Raw genomic sequence first — 19,306 nt, forward strand, 5'->3', positions numbered from 1 at the left:
TAAGTTTATTTAAATGCGTAGAAAAACTTTCACTGATATTTCATAAAACAGAAAAAAATACCAGCAGGTGTTCATAGTCAGAGAAATACGCTTCTTTTCTATAAAGTTTCTATACAAATACAGGCAACAGAAAATATACACAAAATGTTTTTTAATGAAAAGAAACGACTTTATTATGAACTATGTCCCAGAAAACCATGCACAAACCGCTGCATGTAGTTGAGTACCTTATTAGCTGTCTCCATGACCACTTCAATGTTGAGATTCTGTGCAGCCATTGCCAGCAGTTCGTCATCGTCATCCCCGACATCCCAGGCGTCACTTGTGATGCTCTCAAACTCCTGGAAAGTGGTCGCCTTCTTGGGCTTGCCTGGTGTGGCCGGAGGAGGTTTGTTGCCTGCTTTAATTAGACTGGAGGACCGAGAGCGAGAACCGTGAAAGCAGAGGAAGATAAGAAAAAAAGAGGATGAGATTAGAAGAATTGAGATAAGAGGTTGGGGACGGAAGAGCAAGAAAGGGGAAAAAAAACAAAAGGAGTGAACATGCAGGTAAGGGGAGAAAACGAGATAACGTAAATAACCAAAATGATGATAAGGGTGAAAAAGGACAAAGATGAACAGTGGATCCCTTTGACACTGGCAGGAGGGCAGATGAATAAAATAACACCAACCCTACGGACAGGAGAAGAGTTTAAAAATTAATTAACATCCGGCCTGGACACAGCTGGTAAAATATTTACAGTTTGCACAATGACACGGGCTGTGGAAAGAATTATGAGTAATTATCAGTCATTCATAAACACACAAAGTTAAGGCAAAAGGTCAAGCACCTGTGGACAGATTACATATTTTGTTCATTACCAAAGTGAAGTAAACACAAACTCCTGAGGCATTTGTTCGTTAAACAAGGATGTACTGCTACTTTTGTATTTCATGAACTTGAAAACTAAAAAGAAAATAAACAGCAGCTAGGGCATAGGGAAAAGTTTGTACATCCTATCAGCAAAGTCCCCTTTTGGCAGATATCACAGCTTAAAATACTTTTTGTAACAAGCTAAGGCCAACTCGTACTACAGGAGTTTGAAAATCGTAACAGACTTTGAAATCGGCTTGCATCACACACAAAGGCAGAAACTTCACAGATATTCTTCTCTCTAATCTCAGACATGCACACACCACAAGACTGGAAAATAATGGCACATCACACACTACAGGATGTTATTAAGTTTATGGTGCCGGAGGGAACAGTCAGGGAGCAGAGCAGCACCTCAAATGATCACATGAGGATGCAGATGTAAACAAAATGAAGACTGTGGAGCAGCAATTTGCTCCAACACTAATAATATGTTGCATTCAGAGGAAAATCTGGAGTCTAAGGAGGCTTAAGACTGGTTCTGTAAACCCCTACTTTACTAAATAATCTGCCAAACATCAAGTCATACTAACATCCCACAAGAGATTAAAACACAAATAAGTAAGCCAGAAATTCCTGTCGTCTGAGCTCAACCTAAGAGTGTATCTATTTATTAATTGAGGAATTTTCACCCACTCTTCTTTGCAGATCCATTTCAGATATGTCTAGACTGCTCTGCATACACAACAAGCTCACGACAACAGATTTTCATTTCATGAAATTTCACCTTGCTCTTCACTCATGGTGTATTCTGAGGTACACTTCCAATCACTGTTCTGTAATAGAAGTTATGCTCTTTTCAGTTTCAGTGACTCTACTGACTACATGACATTAGCTAATATTTACTGGAATCTGTTCTTTCCTTTATTCATGCACTGATTCCTCTGCCAAAGGCCACCACACAAACGCAAAGCAGAATATTTCCAGCCCTCATGCTGAACATTCGGCAAGGTGTTCTTTTCATCAAATGCTTCTCCTTTTTTCTCCAAACACACCTTTGATGAATTTGGCCAAAGAGCTAAACACGGTTTATTTCTGATGACTTTTACATGTCGACCATGTTTGTGCATCAGTGCAGCACAGTGGAACAGCAGCCATGTGTCTATATAATCGTCAAGCGAATTTGAAGCAAACTTTTGAAACGTTGCAAAGAATTGTTGGCTTATTTCCATTAAATTCTAATAAGCTGTGTATTGTGGTCATAATGTGGTGGTATAAGTTACAAGGCTGTCATAAAGAAGAAGCAGAAGAAGCTGGAAACAAAACCAGTTGTTTGCCAACCCCTAAAAAAAAAAGGTAAAGAAACAGAAGAAGCAAAAAACTTTGTTCATGTAGAAGAGAAACTTGGAGAAAAGAGTTCAAGAACTGTTTCCAATCAGGAAAGTTGTAATTATTCTTTCATTTCAGCTGGTATTTTCCATATTTCATGCTAGTGCTGGGCGATATGAGATCGGAATACACCCCCCCCCCCCGTCGGGCGTTACGAACCGAGCCGAAAATTCGGCTCTTTCCTCCGTTACCTCACCGCCTCTGACCTCCGTCCGTTCCCCCCCTCCCGTCACGTTACGGGGCGGACCGAATAGTCGTCATTAATAAGGCCCGAATATCCGGAGCCCAGAAACCGCTATTCGGGCCAGCCCTACCTGTTGCGCGTCCATCGTTCAGCACTCATGAGTTAAGTAACATAAAGCATGTCGCAAACCCGCGTGACAATCAAAGAACGTAAAGCAGCGTCATGTCGCAAAAACCACAAGACGGAGTTTCTTTGCGAAAAATCTTTCTTATTCTTCTTTATTTTCACTTATATAAACTTAGAGTATGCATAGTGACAAGAAAACACTAATACAATCGTCGTAGGCTATTTAATGATATATTTCCTGTAATAATTGATAAAATTAGGTTAAAAACGATAGAAATGGCACGATAGACACTTTTCTATCGTTCCCACGATATGTATCGTCATATCGCCCAGCACTAGTTCATGCCATCCAAAGAAAAAGACAGCTAAAAAAGCAGAAACAGGTGATCATTCAAGTAAATGTAATGTTCACTATGGCAGAACTTGTTGCCTTCACCTATTAAGTGCATTAACACTTTTTGGAAAAAGCCACTTCAAGCAAGTGTAAAAACATTTTTGTTAAATTGGGGATTTTTTCACATTTTGCCTTCTCCATGACCTTTTTTTTAATGCATCATTACAAAATACCCACAAAAACATTATAAAAACACAACTGGTGGATACTAAACCTTCCTGCAAATCCTGTTTTATTGAGTTTTTGCTTTTCTTCTCTGCCCTGCCAAAATGCAGTTTTCTTGGTCTTTCAGAGTATTTATGAGCTGATAATTTTTTACAAAAATTCTTGTTCTGCCTCAGAACTCAGTTCTGACCCTATTTTTAGTGTTCGTGAATAAAAAGCAGCAGTGTGAAAACACGCATGAAGACACACTAATTTGTTAAATGTTTGACACAGAGGTTGAATTCTTTTTCTTTTCACTTCAAAAATCATCTATGCCACGAGGTGTCAAGACTTTTGCACACAACAACTGTAGCTGTTTGACGCACCATCTGTACACACGCACCTAATGTTAAACACTTGAATCAGAAGCAGGTCTGTAACACCTGAGAACACAGAGTCTGGTGTTGTTCAAAAGACAAAATTTCAGTGAGCTCCTGTCATTGTGCTGCAAGGACACCGTTTCATTCAGTGGGAACAAGAAATGCAATAGGCAAAAAGAGAATTCAATTAAACTCAACCTTTTCTGTTTTATCGCGCTACGAGGAAAAGGGAAGGTGGGAGGAGAGGGAAAGAGGTGGGGGTGGAGGGAAGAAGGCAGTCTGACTTCTCACAAAGGATTACCATAATAAAGAAAAGAGAGAAACGTGTCCATATTAGCTTACTTCCATCATAACTTAGAAGAAAAGAACAAATCTGAACTTCTACCCTGACAAAAAACAAGCAAATTAAATTCAACCCCCGGTGGAAATCTACATGATTAAACATCAATAAGAAAGAAAAGGATTATTACTGAATAAAAGACTGTTTCTCTCTCTCTTTCTGCTCTCTACCCGTGTGTGACTTAGAGACAAAATAGGCTTGAAACTGGCACATTTAATGACATGCTATCAAAAAAGTAAAAAATATTTCACCACAGCCACAATGGTTAATCGATTATTCTATAATTTGTCGACAATTAAATTAATTACCAACTATTTTTGCTTTGTATCCATTAACTGGTTTGACCATTCTTATAAGAAAAAAAAGCTAAAATTATCTGATTCCAGCTTATTAAATTGGAATACTTTCTAGTGTCTTTCCTCCTCTGTGACAGGAAACTCAATAATTATCAGCTGTGAACATAATTAGGCATTTGAGGATGTCATCTTGAGGTGTGGATAACACTGATTGACATTTTTCACCATTTTGACCTTTAACAAACCAAACAATTATATCAGTTAATCGAGAAAATTGATCAACATTGAAAACAATCATTAGTTGGAGTCCTGAAATTCACAAAGATTCTGTAAGCACACTACATCTCTACATTCAACAGGTTTCCTCTTCTTTTAACTGTAGCTTCTCCGAAAATTTGAACTCAAACAAACTGAAAGTAGGCTTCATTTCCTTTAACGTGTTAACTCTGCCATCTCACAACTAGATTTTCTGGTAGAGTCACTTCCTCTGACTCTACAGATTAGGAAGGGCCACGTAGTGCAACCAAAAGATTACCAGAATCACACTGCAAGACTTGATATATAACGTTTGTTACAGTCAAGCACATTGCCACGTCCCAGTCCGTGATGCTACCGTTGGTGTGTCCTCATCAGTCATGTATGGCAAAACAAACACTTCCACATTCCTGACTGGGATACGGCTAAAAATAGATGAGCTGTTTAGCAACCCTCAGGGTTTTGTATTGTTGTCTTGTTTCAATGTCTTCTGCCAAATATTCACTCCTGAATAGTACTCACAATGCATTGACACAGAAGCAAACTTGGCAAAAAAAAGTGCAAGCAGTTCTGTCTTGTGCTTACATATTCTGAAATTAACAAGGGACAGAAAGTTCCACTGAGGTCAGGTAAATAAGAAACAGCATTAGCTCCATAAACAGATAGAGAAAAAAGACAAAGAAAACTCTTTAACTTAATCCACACAGAAAATCCTGTTTCTTCTGATTTGTGAATAGAGATGGGATCTTCCATAAAGGTGTTTAAAAAATAATCAATTTCAAATCTGAAACTGCAATTAGCAAACCACAAAGGGTGCAGTTCAGGGCATAGGGTATGCACTGAATCTGATGCTGGATTTAAACTGTAGATTTGTAAATAAACGCCATCCTCCTGATAGTGATCATGTAGTAAAGAGTCTAGTTAGAAGTACACTTCAAATCAAATCCCAATCACAGATTTCCCCGAAACTGTTCAATCCTACTTCCATCTTAAGGAGAAATATTTTCATTCAGTATTTTGTGCAGAACAAATCTGTTGCATCAGTTTGTAAAATACATTTTGGAGCAAAGAATGAGGATCATAATATCAACTTCAGCCAAAGTTTTCAGTTTAGTTTGTGGACTGACACCAAGAGAAGCTAGAGTTTATAAACTGGTCAAACTACTCCAAAAAAAATCACAGGACATCTTCTCAGAATGAGGAAGCACATTGAACTTACTTGGCATGGAGAAGTGGGTCGAAAGGTGGATGTTGTGCACCGTACACATGCTGAATGCTGAGGGAGTGAAGAAGACAGAATGGAAATGAATGAAGTTATCAATAACTGGCTGTCAAGCTACCCATGTTAGCCTTTCACAACAATACCGGTTAAAACTGAAGAAGGGCGACTACGTGAGACGAAAGGGACGTTTATTTGTTAGCTGTTTGTAATGCAAAATCGCTGCTGTTGTCGTTATTTACAACTCTCTGACGCTGTGGGTAAATTGTTCAACTGGTAGCCACTGTTAGCAGCCTAGCTCTTAGCCAGCTAGCAGCAGCAAGGTGTAAACTGTGTCTGCTAGGCTAATTAGCCTCAGACGCTGGTACACTGCAAAGGCTGAACCCCGCAAAGCCTGGTCACTGTCGCAGGTCCGTCAATGAAAGTGAAACTTGCGTTTGAAGCTCAACAGCGTCAGTGGAGTTTAGCTAGCTAAAGCTAAGCTAGCCAACAGGAGGGAACACGTCACTTACCTGCCAGGAACCTTCGCTGCGTTTCTTTTCCAGAACTGTTTCTTGTTTCCGTCACTCGACATTTTCCCCTTGACGTCCAATCACACATAAACTCAAACACCCCGACGCTGTCGTTGCCTCTGAACTGTTAAATTTGAGTTTATTTACACCAGGTCCCCTCCTCCAAAACTCAGAAAGCTGCCATGTTGATACTGCCTAATCGGCGAGTAAGCGCGGCTGTGATTGGCTGAAGCGACTCTTCCTCAATGTGAGCCAATCACAAGTGAGATCTGCTGCTCGGTGGCCTGAGAGGGAGCTGACGTCACGCTCCATGGTCTCTGCTTTGTTGACGGAAACTGAAAACTGTGTGTCAATCAAAGAAGACCACCAGCATCAGGACCAGAGGCGAGGAGAGAATTTCTAACATTTAACATTTACATATTCTGCTGTATTTGCAGTATACAACAGAAGGGAGTCACTTAAAGGCAAAACTATTTAAAATTGCATGACCTGTCAATAATTGCAATTTCTAAGTTGACAAAGTGTTTCCTCCTGTGAGCAATCAAAAACAAATACTGACACAGAAGTTAGAAAACAAAATGAGTACACCTGTGAATTCCTATTAGCCTAACTGCACAGACATGGATATAAAGTGGCCCTAGAACTTGATAAGTTTTGGACCTATGGGATGTGTCTGTCTGCATGTCGGCATCATGGCTCCACGTGGAGAAGAACTGCCAGATAAACTGAAAAAAAACTGATTGTGACACTTTACAGTGAAGAGCTGTGGTCGTCTTAATGAAATGACCACAGACAGGGTGCTACTTGTACGATCTGGTTCCGAAAAACAGACAAGCAAGTGCTTCAGACTTTTACAATAAAAATCTGAGTTTCTGTGACAGTTCAGACAGTGTGAAGTACGTTGCATCAGATCAACTCTGATGCACCGCTTTCAAAAAAAAAAAAAAGTTTTCTTGTGCTTGAGGCCAAAACTGCCAAATTAAACTTTACTAACTGTTTGAGTAGAAGCCTTACGGATATTGGGAGTGCATTCTTTGGTCAGATGAGACCTAAATAAATTTGTTTTGCTCAGATGAGGTCCAGCATGTTTGACATAAACCTGACCAAGACTACCACAGTGAATGCATAGTTCTGACAGTTAAGTACAGCAGCGATGATATGGGGCTGCATTAGTCAAAAGCTTTTAACAAGTACTGTGTATTTAGTAAGAGTTTCTGTCGTCTAGAAATGTTTATTTGTGCATTATTTTTTAAGACATGTTTTTAAAACATGGCACAAATATAAAAGTAGTACACACTGACACACACACAGTAAGTCTTTCTCTCTTGAGTCTTTCAGCATCCCATGCAAGAAGGCCCAAATGTGATCTGTTCATTCTTAAAATACAGAGAACAAAGACATTTGTTAATCCAACAGTTAATCATTTACATGATTCACATCTACCTAAGATGTCCTTAAATCTCTGAGTATGATTTACAGCTAAGTTTGCATCATAATGCCATTTGCTGATGCGATTCAACAGTTTAAAACACCAATGGGTTTATTTTTGACTTTGAACTCATGAGACGTCCATCTGTTTAGCTGGTCCAATAAACATTCTTGTAAAGTAATAAATTAAAAGAACTGGCGTGATCTTTTTGAATGATACATTATTATGTAACATCAGATTATTATTAATAGTGAAGCATCAGTGTGTCAGCAGCGTGTTACTGTTGTAGCAGCTGCAGGTGGAGCTAGTTTTACCTGCTTTATATCCAGTTTTATATACAGGCACAGCAGGTAAATCTGAGGGTTTATCAGATGATTAATCCATGAAGAGAGGGGAAAAGCCAAAGCCCTGATTCACAAATCTGTTTTGTTTTTTCTCCTGTCTTTGATTTCTGGTTAGATAATGAATCATTTGAGCAATTTTGAATTGAAACAGAAGCTTAGACGGTAAAGTCACTGCTTGGTGGAGCTGTTAACTCTGAAAGCTGATTAAACTCCATTTAATCAACAGCTTCTAATGTAAAATCTTGACTAAAGCTGTAAAAATGTAGTCAAAAGTACTATGTTACTTACTCAAATGCAGTGAAGTTGAAGCATAAAGTAGCAGAAACACCCAAGTACATCAAAAATGTACTCCTTTACAGTAGAGAGTAAATGTATGTAGAAACTTTCCACCACCGGTTTCCATTGAGCTAAAAATAGGACATCAAACACAGACTATTAGTTTTTTTTATTAATGCCGGTGTTTACCTCTTAATGATCACTGGTTGGAATATGACATGTTTATGGTAATAAAATTTTGGTTTGGTCAGCGTGGAAGAAACTAGCTGTGCTGAGTAAGAAATTATAGACCTCTTGTGTTTATGCAACGTGCTGCTGTTGTCTGGATTCAAAGATGGGTGAAAAATGAGCGAGCTCTTACTCCGCACCTGTTTTCTATGTACTTTCACACACCATGCCTTCTGTTACGGAAGAAAGTGTCTGATTGTGTTACAGTTAAAATATTTAGAGTGTATTTATATTGTTTTTATTTAGAAAGTTATACAATTTTCTGTACTAAATACAAAGAAGCATAATTACAAATGACCTCTTTACAGCTAAAGTCAAAGTTGCAAAAGAGAAGTTAAACCCTCACAGGGAAATTGTTCTTCATGAGAAGTGAACATTTATATCATATAGGTGTGTTTGTGTGTTAAAGCATTTAGTTGTCAAAGTATTTTATAAATATAAAATTGTGTTTTTTGTACGTTAATGTTGTTTATTTCATTTTGCTCCTCATTTTGTCTTATTTCCTTTTATTTCAACTTTTCCCCCTTATATTGCATGAAATGTAATTTTGAAATGGGACAAAAGCTGTATATATGAAAATTTACTTAGAAAAGATCGTTTTTGCACACAAAAAAAATGATGTAATTTGGTGCATTCTAGTACGTGCTGACAAGTAGAGGGTTACATATTTTAAAAGAAAGAAAGTGTACAAGTCAATAGATAGTCAATGTTGCAAGACAAATGAGAAGATCCAAGGGATTTTTCTCAATGAAAAGTAATGGAAATATTTACAGTGTGCAGGGATGTGTAAAATAATCACCTGAGATTGTATACATTTACATAGTAAATAGTGTATTATCATGTAATATTAAATTAAATTTAGTCAACTTGTTTTTAAGGCGGGGGAATAAGTATTTGTTGCTCCAAACACACAGCATCTCTGCAATGGAATGAATGTTATGAAACAACCAAGTATGAATACTGGAAATGATAATGATCAGATAGAGAATGGAGTCAAGTCACACATTTGCGATGCAGAGAGCTATTAAGGTTGTAAATGCTTCTTGTAGGATGTTGTCCTGCTCTTCCTGAAGGTCTCGACGAAGTCAATGGACATTTTAGGGGGCATGATGACATTGCTGGACATCCAGAGCATCATGTGGCAGATTTTCCAACACAACATGCTGTTTGAAACTAGTAGTTATTACATTAAAGTGCCTGATTATGACTCTAAGTGACATGCCAGCATTAAACACACCAACAACCTGTTCTTGTGTTTCTTTTCTAATCTGTGCTATCATGTCATTTGAATTAAAACTGCCTGTTAAGACGTTGTTTTAGGGAGTGTCTGTGCGCTAGTCATACTATCTGATCATAGGAATTTAAAACCACACCTGACCAGGATTAACTGAATAGTTGCACATTTGCCACCACGATTGAAGAACTGGCGAAATTTAAGCCTAAAAATTTGATTTTTCAACTTTTTCCTCTAAGTCATAAAATGATATAATTTACATGCAACTCTTGTAGTTGTATTTATTGGAGTATTTCAAAAGGAAAAACTAAAAAAAAAACAGCAACAACAAACTTTGAATGACTTTGTAAAATTGATTTTAGTGCTCCACTTGCAAGATCACGGCTTGCTTTAAAGATTATATACAAAAAAAAGGATCATCTTTCTCCCTTCTCATACTTGTTTTATTATTTTGTTGTTGTTTTCATTTAAATGCACAACGCGTGCTGGCTGCATAGTTTAACTGAAGTGTTTAACTCCCATCGTGTCCTGTACAAAATGCAAAGTAGGCCAGTCTAATTTTTACCACGCCTGAGTGACTCATCCTCCTTATACACGATCTGTGCAGAGAGTGCGGCTCAGACGGACTCGGACTCCTCTCAGTCCGGAGCGAAACAAAGTTGGGATGAGGAGCACCGGACAGAGTAGTTAATGACACGTCTGAGCGAGAAAATATGGATAAACAGGCCAAATTACTGTCATCGAGGCTTTTCCTGAAGCTCAGGCAGGTAGAAGTTGTTCTCAACCGCAGTGTTTTGACGTGGAGGGAGGCTGACAAGGAGAGAAAACGAAGCTCTGGCATTTCTGAAGCAGGTAAGTCCAACTATGCAGAAGGAAATTACTTGGGTAGTTGTGTCATAAATATAAAAGCAGTGTTAAAACTCAATAAATAGTGGAAATGAACTAATCCTGTTTGAATACATACTTAAAAACACATCATATATATTTGTTTCAGATCCTAACAAGTGGTCCTCATTTGCATTTGAGTCTATATTTCCCTCATTTGCCATCTGTACCCATTGTCACACATGCAAAAACAAAAAGAAGCGTAAAGCAGCTGTTCCCCCCCACTGTGCAGCTCTTATCAGGATGGTGCACATGTTGAGGCAGCAGCAGTCTGCTCATGTAGCTGCTGGAGAGGAGGTTTGTTCAGCTGACAGCAGCAGGTCACAGGTGGCTTCACTGTCAGAGGGAATCAGGAGCCTCCCTGAGCCACATACAGCTGTTTAATATGTCAAGGAGTTCATTCATAAAGCGGGGGGTTGTGCGTCTTTGAAAATATCCACATTATGAGCCTTTTTAGACTCACGAATAAGCCTGGAAGCTTTGGGTTTGTCCAGAAAAGTTTGGGAACATAAAATGAATGGGAATATTTTTGCGACATGATGCGAAATTGACTCAAATTTAAAATATAAGCCCACAAAGTGAGGATTTCTGCACTAAATCTACCCTTTTTGTAATCACACAGCAAGACTTAGTTGTACTAACGCTTTACAAAGTTAAATGTAGCATTGTTATAGGTCTAAGTTGTGACAACCTAAACTTTTTGGCTTTAGCACTTTGAAATCAGGTAGTTTTGGGGCGTTTCTTTTTTTCCCCTCTTTCTCTTCTGTTACATTTTCACTCACTGTGGGCTAATTTTTCACAACAATGGACCTCTATGGAAACAGTATAACTATGGTTAGAAGTAGAGAGAACTCAAAAAAATGCCTTCTGTGTAGTATAACAAAGTTATAAATCCAAAAAAAAAGGAGGAAAATAAAGAAGAAAAATCTAAAAATGTGTAAAAAGTTTCCAAGTGCCCACAGGTTACAAACACAGGTGAAAAATGGTGGCTTTATTTACTATAAATATTTTACTTCTTACATTTTTAATTTGTTTTCATACTTGTCTCCTGTCTGTCTGTTCTGTGTAAACACTGCCTGCAGTTCAGCCCAGTTCATCTTAAAACTCTCTGAATTTTTCTGCCCTGACTGTTAATCACAGCTGAGTCAGTCTTGATTTACCTGTTGTGCTGATGAGTGCAGATTTTTTTGTTTTTCACAGAATCTGGTTAGTGTAAATGATTCGTTGTTGGCAAATTTTTAATGGAGACGTATTATAAACAGATTTTTGATGAAATAATATGATTTTAAGCTTAGATTTGGCTCATTCTCTGAAAAAGGAACTGCACACCCCAAATGTTAAGTTCATGTACTTTGATAATTCTGTTTTTACAGGTTTTGGGTTGGATAATCGGTGTAATTTTGGCAACTTAATAGAATGATAACCTGCTTTTCAAGCCCATCGGCATGTTTTAGGACTCAGAGGTTTAGTATTTGGACCACTGAAGATATCAAACTGTGTTGCGACACCTCCTTTGTACATTATCTGATGTACTCTGGCTGAAAAAACACTTTCTCCTCACACAATTAAGTTTCTTAACCACTACAAACCCAGTGTACTTTTTATTGTCAGAATTTGATCGATTCGGTTTAGTAACTTCTGGAAGGTACAGAAGAGCAGCATGATGTCATCCATGAGTCCAGTATAAGTCCTTGTTGAGCACACTGTCTACTAAAGATACTCCGATGTATACATGTTCCAAGGACCCGAACTTGCAGACGCATGCAGAGAATCCAGGTACCTCATGAAAGAAGATCAGAAATGTATTTTTTAGGCTTTTGTGCCAGTTTAGCAGCTTTGATTTAATGCCATTTTAAATTTTGGTATTCAGATCTTATTATTACCCAACCAAGAAGCCAAAGGACAAAACTAATGCTAGTTTGCTAATGAAGAGCTAATATGTAAACTACAAAAACCTTGTTTAAGAAGATTTAAAATGACACTTCAAACACTTTTCAAATTACAAAACATATGCTAATGTCAGACAAAATAATTGCACAATCTGATTTTTGCCACCCATTCTAACTATGCAAATACAGCTATCTGTCTCATCGATTTCTCCACCTATGACTGTATAAATACAAGTCATATGTACACTGCCAAAGTAAATACAAATCTGTACCAGTAGTAATCATTTTGACACCAAACAGTGCTATTTGTGTCTGTCTTTTAACATTTCATGAGTCTGTTTACACTTTTTTACTGGTTTTTAATGCTTTATAAGCTACAAATGTTCCCTGACTACCAGTTTACATGTTGCTGAAGTTTTTCCTGGCTTAGACAATTAACTTTTAATGTCACAAACACACCGGTGATGTGTTTAAAAACAGCTGTAGGTGCAGGATGTGAACCAGCTGCTCTCCCAGCATTCACTGGATTAATGGTGTGTGCATTACTGTTGGTTGTCAAAGCGGCGCTTCAGACTTTTGGCCCCTTTTCCGTCGTCTGCGTCCGACAACTTCCACTCAATCCGGACGTTCTCCTAACCTCCCGAGGCTAATGTTTGTTCATCTAGATGAGTTCCCGGGTCTGCAATTACTGTAGCGTATCGAGTGGAGTGATTACGGCAGCCGCTGCTCACTCCGGCTCCAACCTGCCCATTGACCTTCCTAGAAGTGGTATCAAGCGCCCTATAATAACCTGCCATAAAGACTTCCATTTATTGAGTCAATGTTCAATGCGGCTACATCAAAATCTCCCCCCCAGTGGTGATCACGGTGACGAGAGCAGGTCAGTTTACCCAAGAGTCAGGGATCAAACAAGGAGACTGTGTCGCTAATAAATATCTAGGAGGTTCAACACTGAAAAAGAGAGAAAGAAGTGGCATCACTTTCATTCCAATGACTTTCCCTGCATGTGGGAGCATAAGCCCTGATCGTATTTACTTTTCTACCCTTTCAGTTGACTCTGATTATCATTAGGAGTCAATACTGTCGAGTTAATCAGTGACGACTGGAATTTTCCCTTACGTCTTTGCACAAACATGTTTGGTTTTTTTTGCCTCTGTGGTTCTTTCTTTTTCTGTTTACATTAGATTTAAATCAGTCAGAAATGTTCCCTAAATGGCCACGGCTTCCTGTAATAGCAGAAATATTCCAAATGCATCAATAAATCAGGAAATAGAGGGATTTCCAAGTGTAGAAAATGCAGTGATTGGTAAGAATTTAACATTTTCTATCAGCCAGAAAAAGTTCTCAGCAGAAAATCCTGAAAATTTCTTACAAAAGTCTGTAAAAAGACTGATAAGACACCTCCAACTGCAGGCGAGGTCAGTTTATAGTATCGCTATTTTGATTTTTTGAAACAATACAGGTTTCAAATGAAAAGTTTTCCAACGTAGGTATCGAATGAAAGAAACTTGGAACTTTAACAACTTTAAAATTGTTCTCTGCATGGCCACAGCCTGTAAAACTGCTGATAGGACGCCCTCAACTGCAGGAAACATCAGTTTATAGAAGCTTTATGATGACTTTTTTAAATTATAAAGGTTTCAAATGTGTAAAAGTTCAAGAAAAAAGTATTTGTGTGGCAACGTAAAATTCCTGGCTATTGTAAGAATAGACAGATGAAGGAAAATAAGTAAATCATGAGAAAGAAAGTTTTTCCAGCGTAGAAAATGAAGATATTGAGACAAATTTTACATTTTTTTATCCATTAACACTGACAAATTGAGAGATATTTAAGTCTGAGCTGCAGCAAGAAGAAATTCTCAGCAGAAAATCCTGAAATTTTTTCAGAAAAGTCTGTAAAACTGCTGATAGGACACCTCCAGCTGTAGAAAAAGTCACTTTATAGTATCTTTATGAGGACTTTTTTAAACGATGAAGGTTTCAAATGTGTAAAAGTTCAAGGAAAAAGTATTTGTGTGGCGATTGTAGGAAGACAAAGACAGAGCTTTATAAGCAAATCAGGAGAAAGAGGGTTTTTCCAGTGTAGAAAATGAAAATATTGGTACAAATGTAGCATTTTCTATGAATTAACATTTACAAATTGATACATATTTGCATCTGAACTGCAGCCAGATAATGTTCTCAGCAGAGAATCCTGAACATTTCTTAGAAAAAGTCAGTTTATTGTCTCTTTATTATGACTTTTTTACATGATGGAGGTTTCAAATTCATAAAACTTCCAAAGAAAAGTTTCTGAACGTCGGTATCTTGTGACAAAAGCTTGAAAATTGCTACAGCTTCCCACAATAGCAGAAATATTCGAAATGCATTAGTACATCAGAACAAAGGATTTCTCAGTGTAGAAAATGAAGATATTGGTACAAATTGAATATTTTCTATAAGTTAGCATCCAAGAGTTGAGAGATATTTGAGACTGAGAGCAAATCCTGCAGCATGACTCAAATCTGACAGCTCTCCCTCAGCTTGTACTTCCTATTTGTGCCCAATATGTTTTCCCCAAACAACAAACTGACACACAAACATCGTAAATGCTGAGAGGGATTGTCATGAGTGGTATACATCAGTCTTATTTTTTGTTTTGACAACATTAGCGGATGCTGCTGCTTGACATTTAGGTGAACTTAGGTGGAAGCGGAGCATCCGTCACTCAACAGAGAATCCTGGCCTGGAATGCTGTTTGTTTACTGTACACTCACAGACAAACAAACAAAAGCCGATCACTGAGATGTCGCAGCCTCGGAGCCAAGACTAAATCCAATGTCCACATAAAGCCTGAGTCACTGCTCTGATATAATGCATGACGGAGTCAAATCTTGAATAAATCATCGCATATGCTGTAGAGAGCGGCTTCCTCCAAATCTCTTTGCTTAGCAAGTAGTACTTCCTCAGGCCCTCTAAGCCTGGATATCTCTGCCAGCCAGGGGTGGTTCAGATAGTTGCTTTCCCATATGGCAACACTGGCGCAGAGCCACTGTGTTACACTGAGGGATTCACTTATAGCGATACTGAAAGTGTTGGAGATCAGGCTGAAATAGGATATCAGAATTACAGCATTTTCCTCAGTGCCTGCAGTAAAATCCGCATGTAAAAAAGTTATGATTTTGTGCATCAGTCGCAGTTCAGGCTCGCTTCTCTTCTGCTGTGAATGGGGCGATGTCGTGAGTTGTGGGTCAGCTGTTTGTGGTGGAAAGTTGTGGAAAGTTAAACTTTTTCAGCAGCAGTGCAGGCACCAGGCAGTTAAACCATGTCAATGCTAGCAAAGACACCTCCCGAAACATCAGGTACATCCATCATCAGCTGTTAATGCAGCGCATGAGTCCTGCCTATAAATGTACAGTCATGTTTATGGCACAGTCAGACTATTTATTCAAAGCAGAGCAGTGCTTTGGACTAATGCTAACACTGTGCTAGATGTCGTTAAAAAAATGGGGAAAAAAGGAGGAGAGCGTAATTTTACAGGGCACCAAAACTATTGTATAGATAATTAATACACTGAAGTAATGGAAATTAATTGAATTTTCCATTTTAAAAAATTGAATTTTCTATCTTTAATTTTACAAGAGAGCATGTGTCTCTAAATTATCAAACTAATCTGTGTAAACATACAGAAGCAATATGTCTTTCTGTGTTATTCGTCCCTAATTGCATTAGAATATTTACAGGATTACATTTGAATTTATCATTTTTTTCCATTTAATAGGAAATATTTGTGAAATAATGAGAAATAATATGCCAAAAAAGCTAATTTTCTTTAAAACAATGAAAATGTAATAGTTTTTTGTGTTATTTTACATTAGATATGTAAACTCACTGTATTAAAAGGAAAATTCCATTAAATTATATATTTATTTACAGTGCAAAATGGTAGAAATTGCAATATTAGCATGTTAATAAATAGTCAATATAATGTTTAGCATTATCACCAGCTGATGGGTCATATGTTAGCATGCTAATATTTGTGTATTAGCGCTAAACAGAAAGTACAGGTGAGGAAAATTGTACTGTCCAACACTCCAAAAGCAAACACATTTTATGCTCATTAAAGAAATTGAAGTTTCGTTTTACCCTGCAGTAGTGATTTATGTAGACTGGAACTCTGGCCGTAGCAGTAAACCAGCAGTATCATTGCACCCCTAGTGACTGTTCTGCTGGGGTTTTTTTTTTTTTTTTACCTTCAACCTTGCTTTTCCTTTTCTTCTCCATCTGTTTGCCTAAGCATTGGCTAAACAAACCCATTGTGCCTGGGAGAAATCCATGTCTTGTTTGACAGCTCACTGCCATGTGTACCCGGCAGATCTGCGCTTTGTAATCTAAAGCTGCTGCTCAATGCACAGGCCTGTCTGTACGTTGAGAGACGGCTGCACGGGGAGGGAGGAGGAGGAGGAGGAGGGAGATACGGGGAAATAAACGCTGCCAGACAACCACAGCTGGAGATTGGCTAAACTGTGCCGGTTTTTATGCTGCATCACTGGCGGGATCTTTCTTTATTTATTATTTACTGATTGCATTTATTCACCAGAGGCTCGGGTCAGTATAGGAGCAGAGAGTGGGACCTCTGAAGCTAATTACACAAAGAACCTGCATGATGCTGTGTTGGTGGCAGCAACTCTATAATGTACTCAACTCCACTCCAACATAGGGCCGAGCTTTTTGTGAGTACATCTATATATATATGATGGTGTCTTTCTCTCTTATCTTACTCATGTAACATGCAAGATGCAAAAGCAAAAATGGGACTGACATAAAACAAACAATAACAGTGTGGGAACAGCATTTCCTTAAGCTTGCACTGGCTTGTCCTCTAACAGACTGTCAGTGCCAAAGCACAGCAACAATAAAGGGATTACATACTGATCCACTGTGTAAAGGGAGGGGTGTGGAGAACAACAGCAGAATATGAATATGATGACAGCTCGCATGTTGTCGGGAGGAGTGAAAGAAGGTGAGGCCAGGCGGCGTGTTGTCAGATTCAGCATATGCACAAACACAAAAAACACAAACTCTCTTGTGCAAATACACAAACGCCTAACATATACTGAGTTAACATCAAAGTCGGCGGCAGAATCTGAAAATCTGTCATGTTGTTGCACTTGGGTTGATGAGAAAATGGGTTTTTTCCAACACCCATGTGTTAAACGTGTTGGGTGTGACAGAAAGTTCATGTTTGTGCCAAGCAGGAAGGCTGGCATTTTCAGAGGAATCCTGTCTGATGGGATACCACCCTGTTTTAGGGAAGCAGGATGAGCAGGATCCCCGAACGTTTCTCCCACATGCACCTGTACAGGTACTTGTTGATCCGTCACAACACTAGTCTCTGATCTGACACATTTTCACCAATTTGAAGTGAAGGCGCCGCTGCTGAAGTAATAAAGTGTCACAGAGGGGAGAAAAAAAGGACTTATCTTCCACTGCAGAGGCTGGGATTAAAGGCCCAGTGGCAGAGCTTCACACTAACATTTTAAAACAGCAAAGCTTTGCAGGCGTTTGTGTTGAGTTCAACTTCGGTGAACTTTGACATGCAAATTTGTGCCATTTAAAGAATAGCAAGTGGTCTCGACAGTGTTGACCTTTGAGGGAGCAGGAAGCCAGAGAATCCAGATAAATGGAAGCTGTTGTGGTTTCTTTGATGTGTCCACGGAGGCAACTAGCAATTATTATCATTATTGATTAATTACTACATTCCCAAGTAATTTTTTCGTCGATAAAGTGGCACAGAATTGTGAAAATGCTGATTATAACTGTGCACAAATGGCTTGTTTTATCTGATGATGTCTAGTTTACAACACATTTTAAATGTTGAAACCAAGAAATGTTTGGCATTTTTGCCATTTGCCATTAATTGACTAACTTGTTGAGCATTTAAATGTTACTTCACTACATGCAGTGGTTCACCAACAGGCCATTATGTCACCAAATCTCTTTAAAGTACATATTTCAGGAATAAACTTTAAAGCTTTGTGGAACCAGGCTGTAACTGAGGGACACACAGAAAACATTACCGAGTACACAGAATTAAAAGCACACATAATTAAAAAGTCCTCAGTTATTATTTATTTTCTTATCTTGAGGCATCAATCAGTTGGTGGGTTTCATCATGTATGACAATTTTTTCCAATACTGGTAAAAAAAAAACAAAAAACACACACACACACACACACACACACAAAAGACTCAACTTACTATAGATGGTACTTTTTAAAACTTGTTTCCATTCTTGTTCTCTTGTTGTGTCAACATTGCCTGCAGTTCAGCCCAGCTCAGTGGAAAAACTCCTTGAATTTTTGTCATGCGACTGTTAGTTGCAGCTGTGCAAATAATGACTTCATGGTTGTGCCAAGAAGAAGATTTTTGTTTTTTTTAAAGAATGTTATTAAAGGAAATTATTAAGTTTTTGGTGAAATTTTAAAAGAGACACATAGAATGAAGTGATTTTTATGAAATATCATGATTTTTAGTTTCCTGATAGAACAACATGTCACAGATGAGAAGTTCAAAGACTGTCAGAAAGTACAAAATGTAAAGATTCTCTCTGTTTTTATCATTTCTGGCTCTGATAACTGATAGAATTTTGAATTCAGTGGTTGGTCTTTGGGTTCAGAGGGTTAAAATTCAACCGACACAGGCACAAAGGAGCTCTTAATCTGATCCAGTTCACCCTGCTGAACTCTGTATCATCTATGTGATGGCAGCAGATCATAGTCAGAGTCCAGAACGTGGGATAGATCAGAGAGGATTCTCTTTATCTGTGTAAGTGCATACTGTTCAAAAAGAAACTGAAGGTAAAAATGATCTTATCTTTCTGATTGTAGTCTGAACCAAAGGTGTTAACTTTGATTTGGATGAAACAGAACAACTTGGAACACTTTCTAA

At 38.2% G+C, this 19,306-nt stretch overlaps 2 protein-coding genes across 4 annotated transcripts in view; one reads left to right on the top strand and one right to left on the bottom strand.

Annotated features, from left to right (window-relative positions):
- The window catches only part of tbc1d22a (TBC1 domain family, member 22a), a 158,596-nt gene extending 152,294 nt beyond the window's left edge, over positions 1 to 6,302 (bottom strand). For all 3 annotated transcript variants that reach the window (XM_035955194.2, XM_023285538.3, XM_023285539.3), the window contains exons 1-3: positions 6,092 to 6,302; positions 5,580 to 5,636; positions 228 to 411 (exon numbers count right to left, since the gene is read on the bottom strand). In XM_035955194.2, the coding sequence (XP_035811087.1) occupies positions 228 to 411; positions 5,580 to 5,636; positions 6,092 to 6,153 (303 nt within the window). In that variant the 5' untranslated portion in view covers positions 6,154 to 6,302. The remainder of the gene's footprint in view (positions 1 to 227; positions 412 to 5,579; positions 5,637 to 6,091) is intronic.
- A 3,914-nt stretch (positions 6,303 to 10,216) lies between these two features.
- The window catches only part of cerk (ceramide kinase), a 50,476-nt gene continuing 41,386 nt past the window's right edge, over positions 10,217 to 19,306 (top strand). The window contains exon 1 of the mRNA XM_023285541.3: positions 10,217 to 10,454. Within this exon, the coding sequence (XP_023141309.2) occupies positions 10,316 to 10,454 (139 nt within the window). The 5' untranslated portion in view covers positions 10,217 to 10,315. The remainder of the gene's footprint in view (positions 10,455 to 19,306) is intronic.

Source organism: Amphiprion ocellaris, chromosome 21 (genome assembly GCF_022539595.1).
Source record: "Amphiprion ocellaris isolate individual 3 ecotype Okinawa chromosome 21, ASM2253959v1, whole genome shotgun sequence".
In the NCBI taxonomy this organism is placed as follows: domain Eukaryota; kingdom Metazoa; phylum Chordata; class Actinopteri; family Pomacentridae; genus Amphiprion; species Amphiprion ocellaris.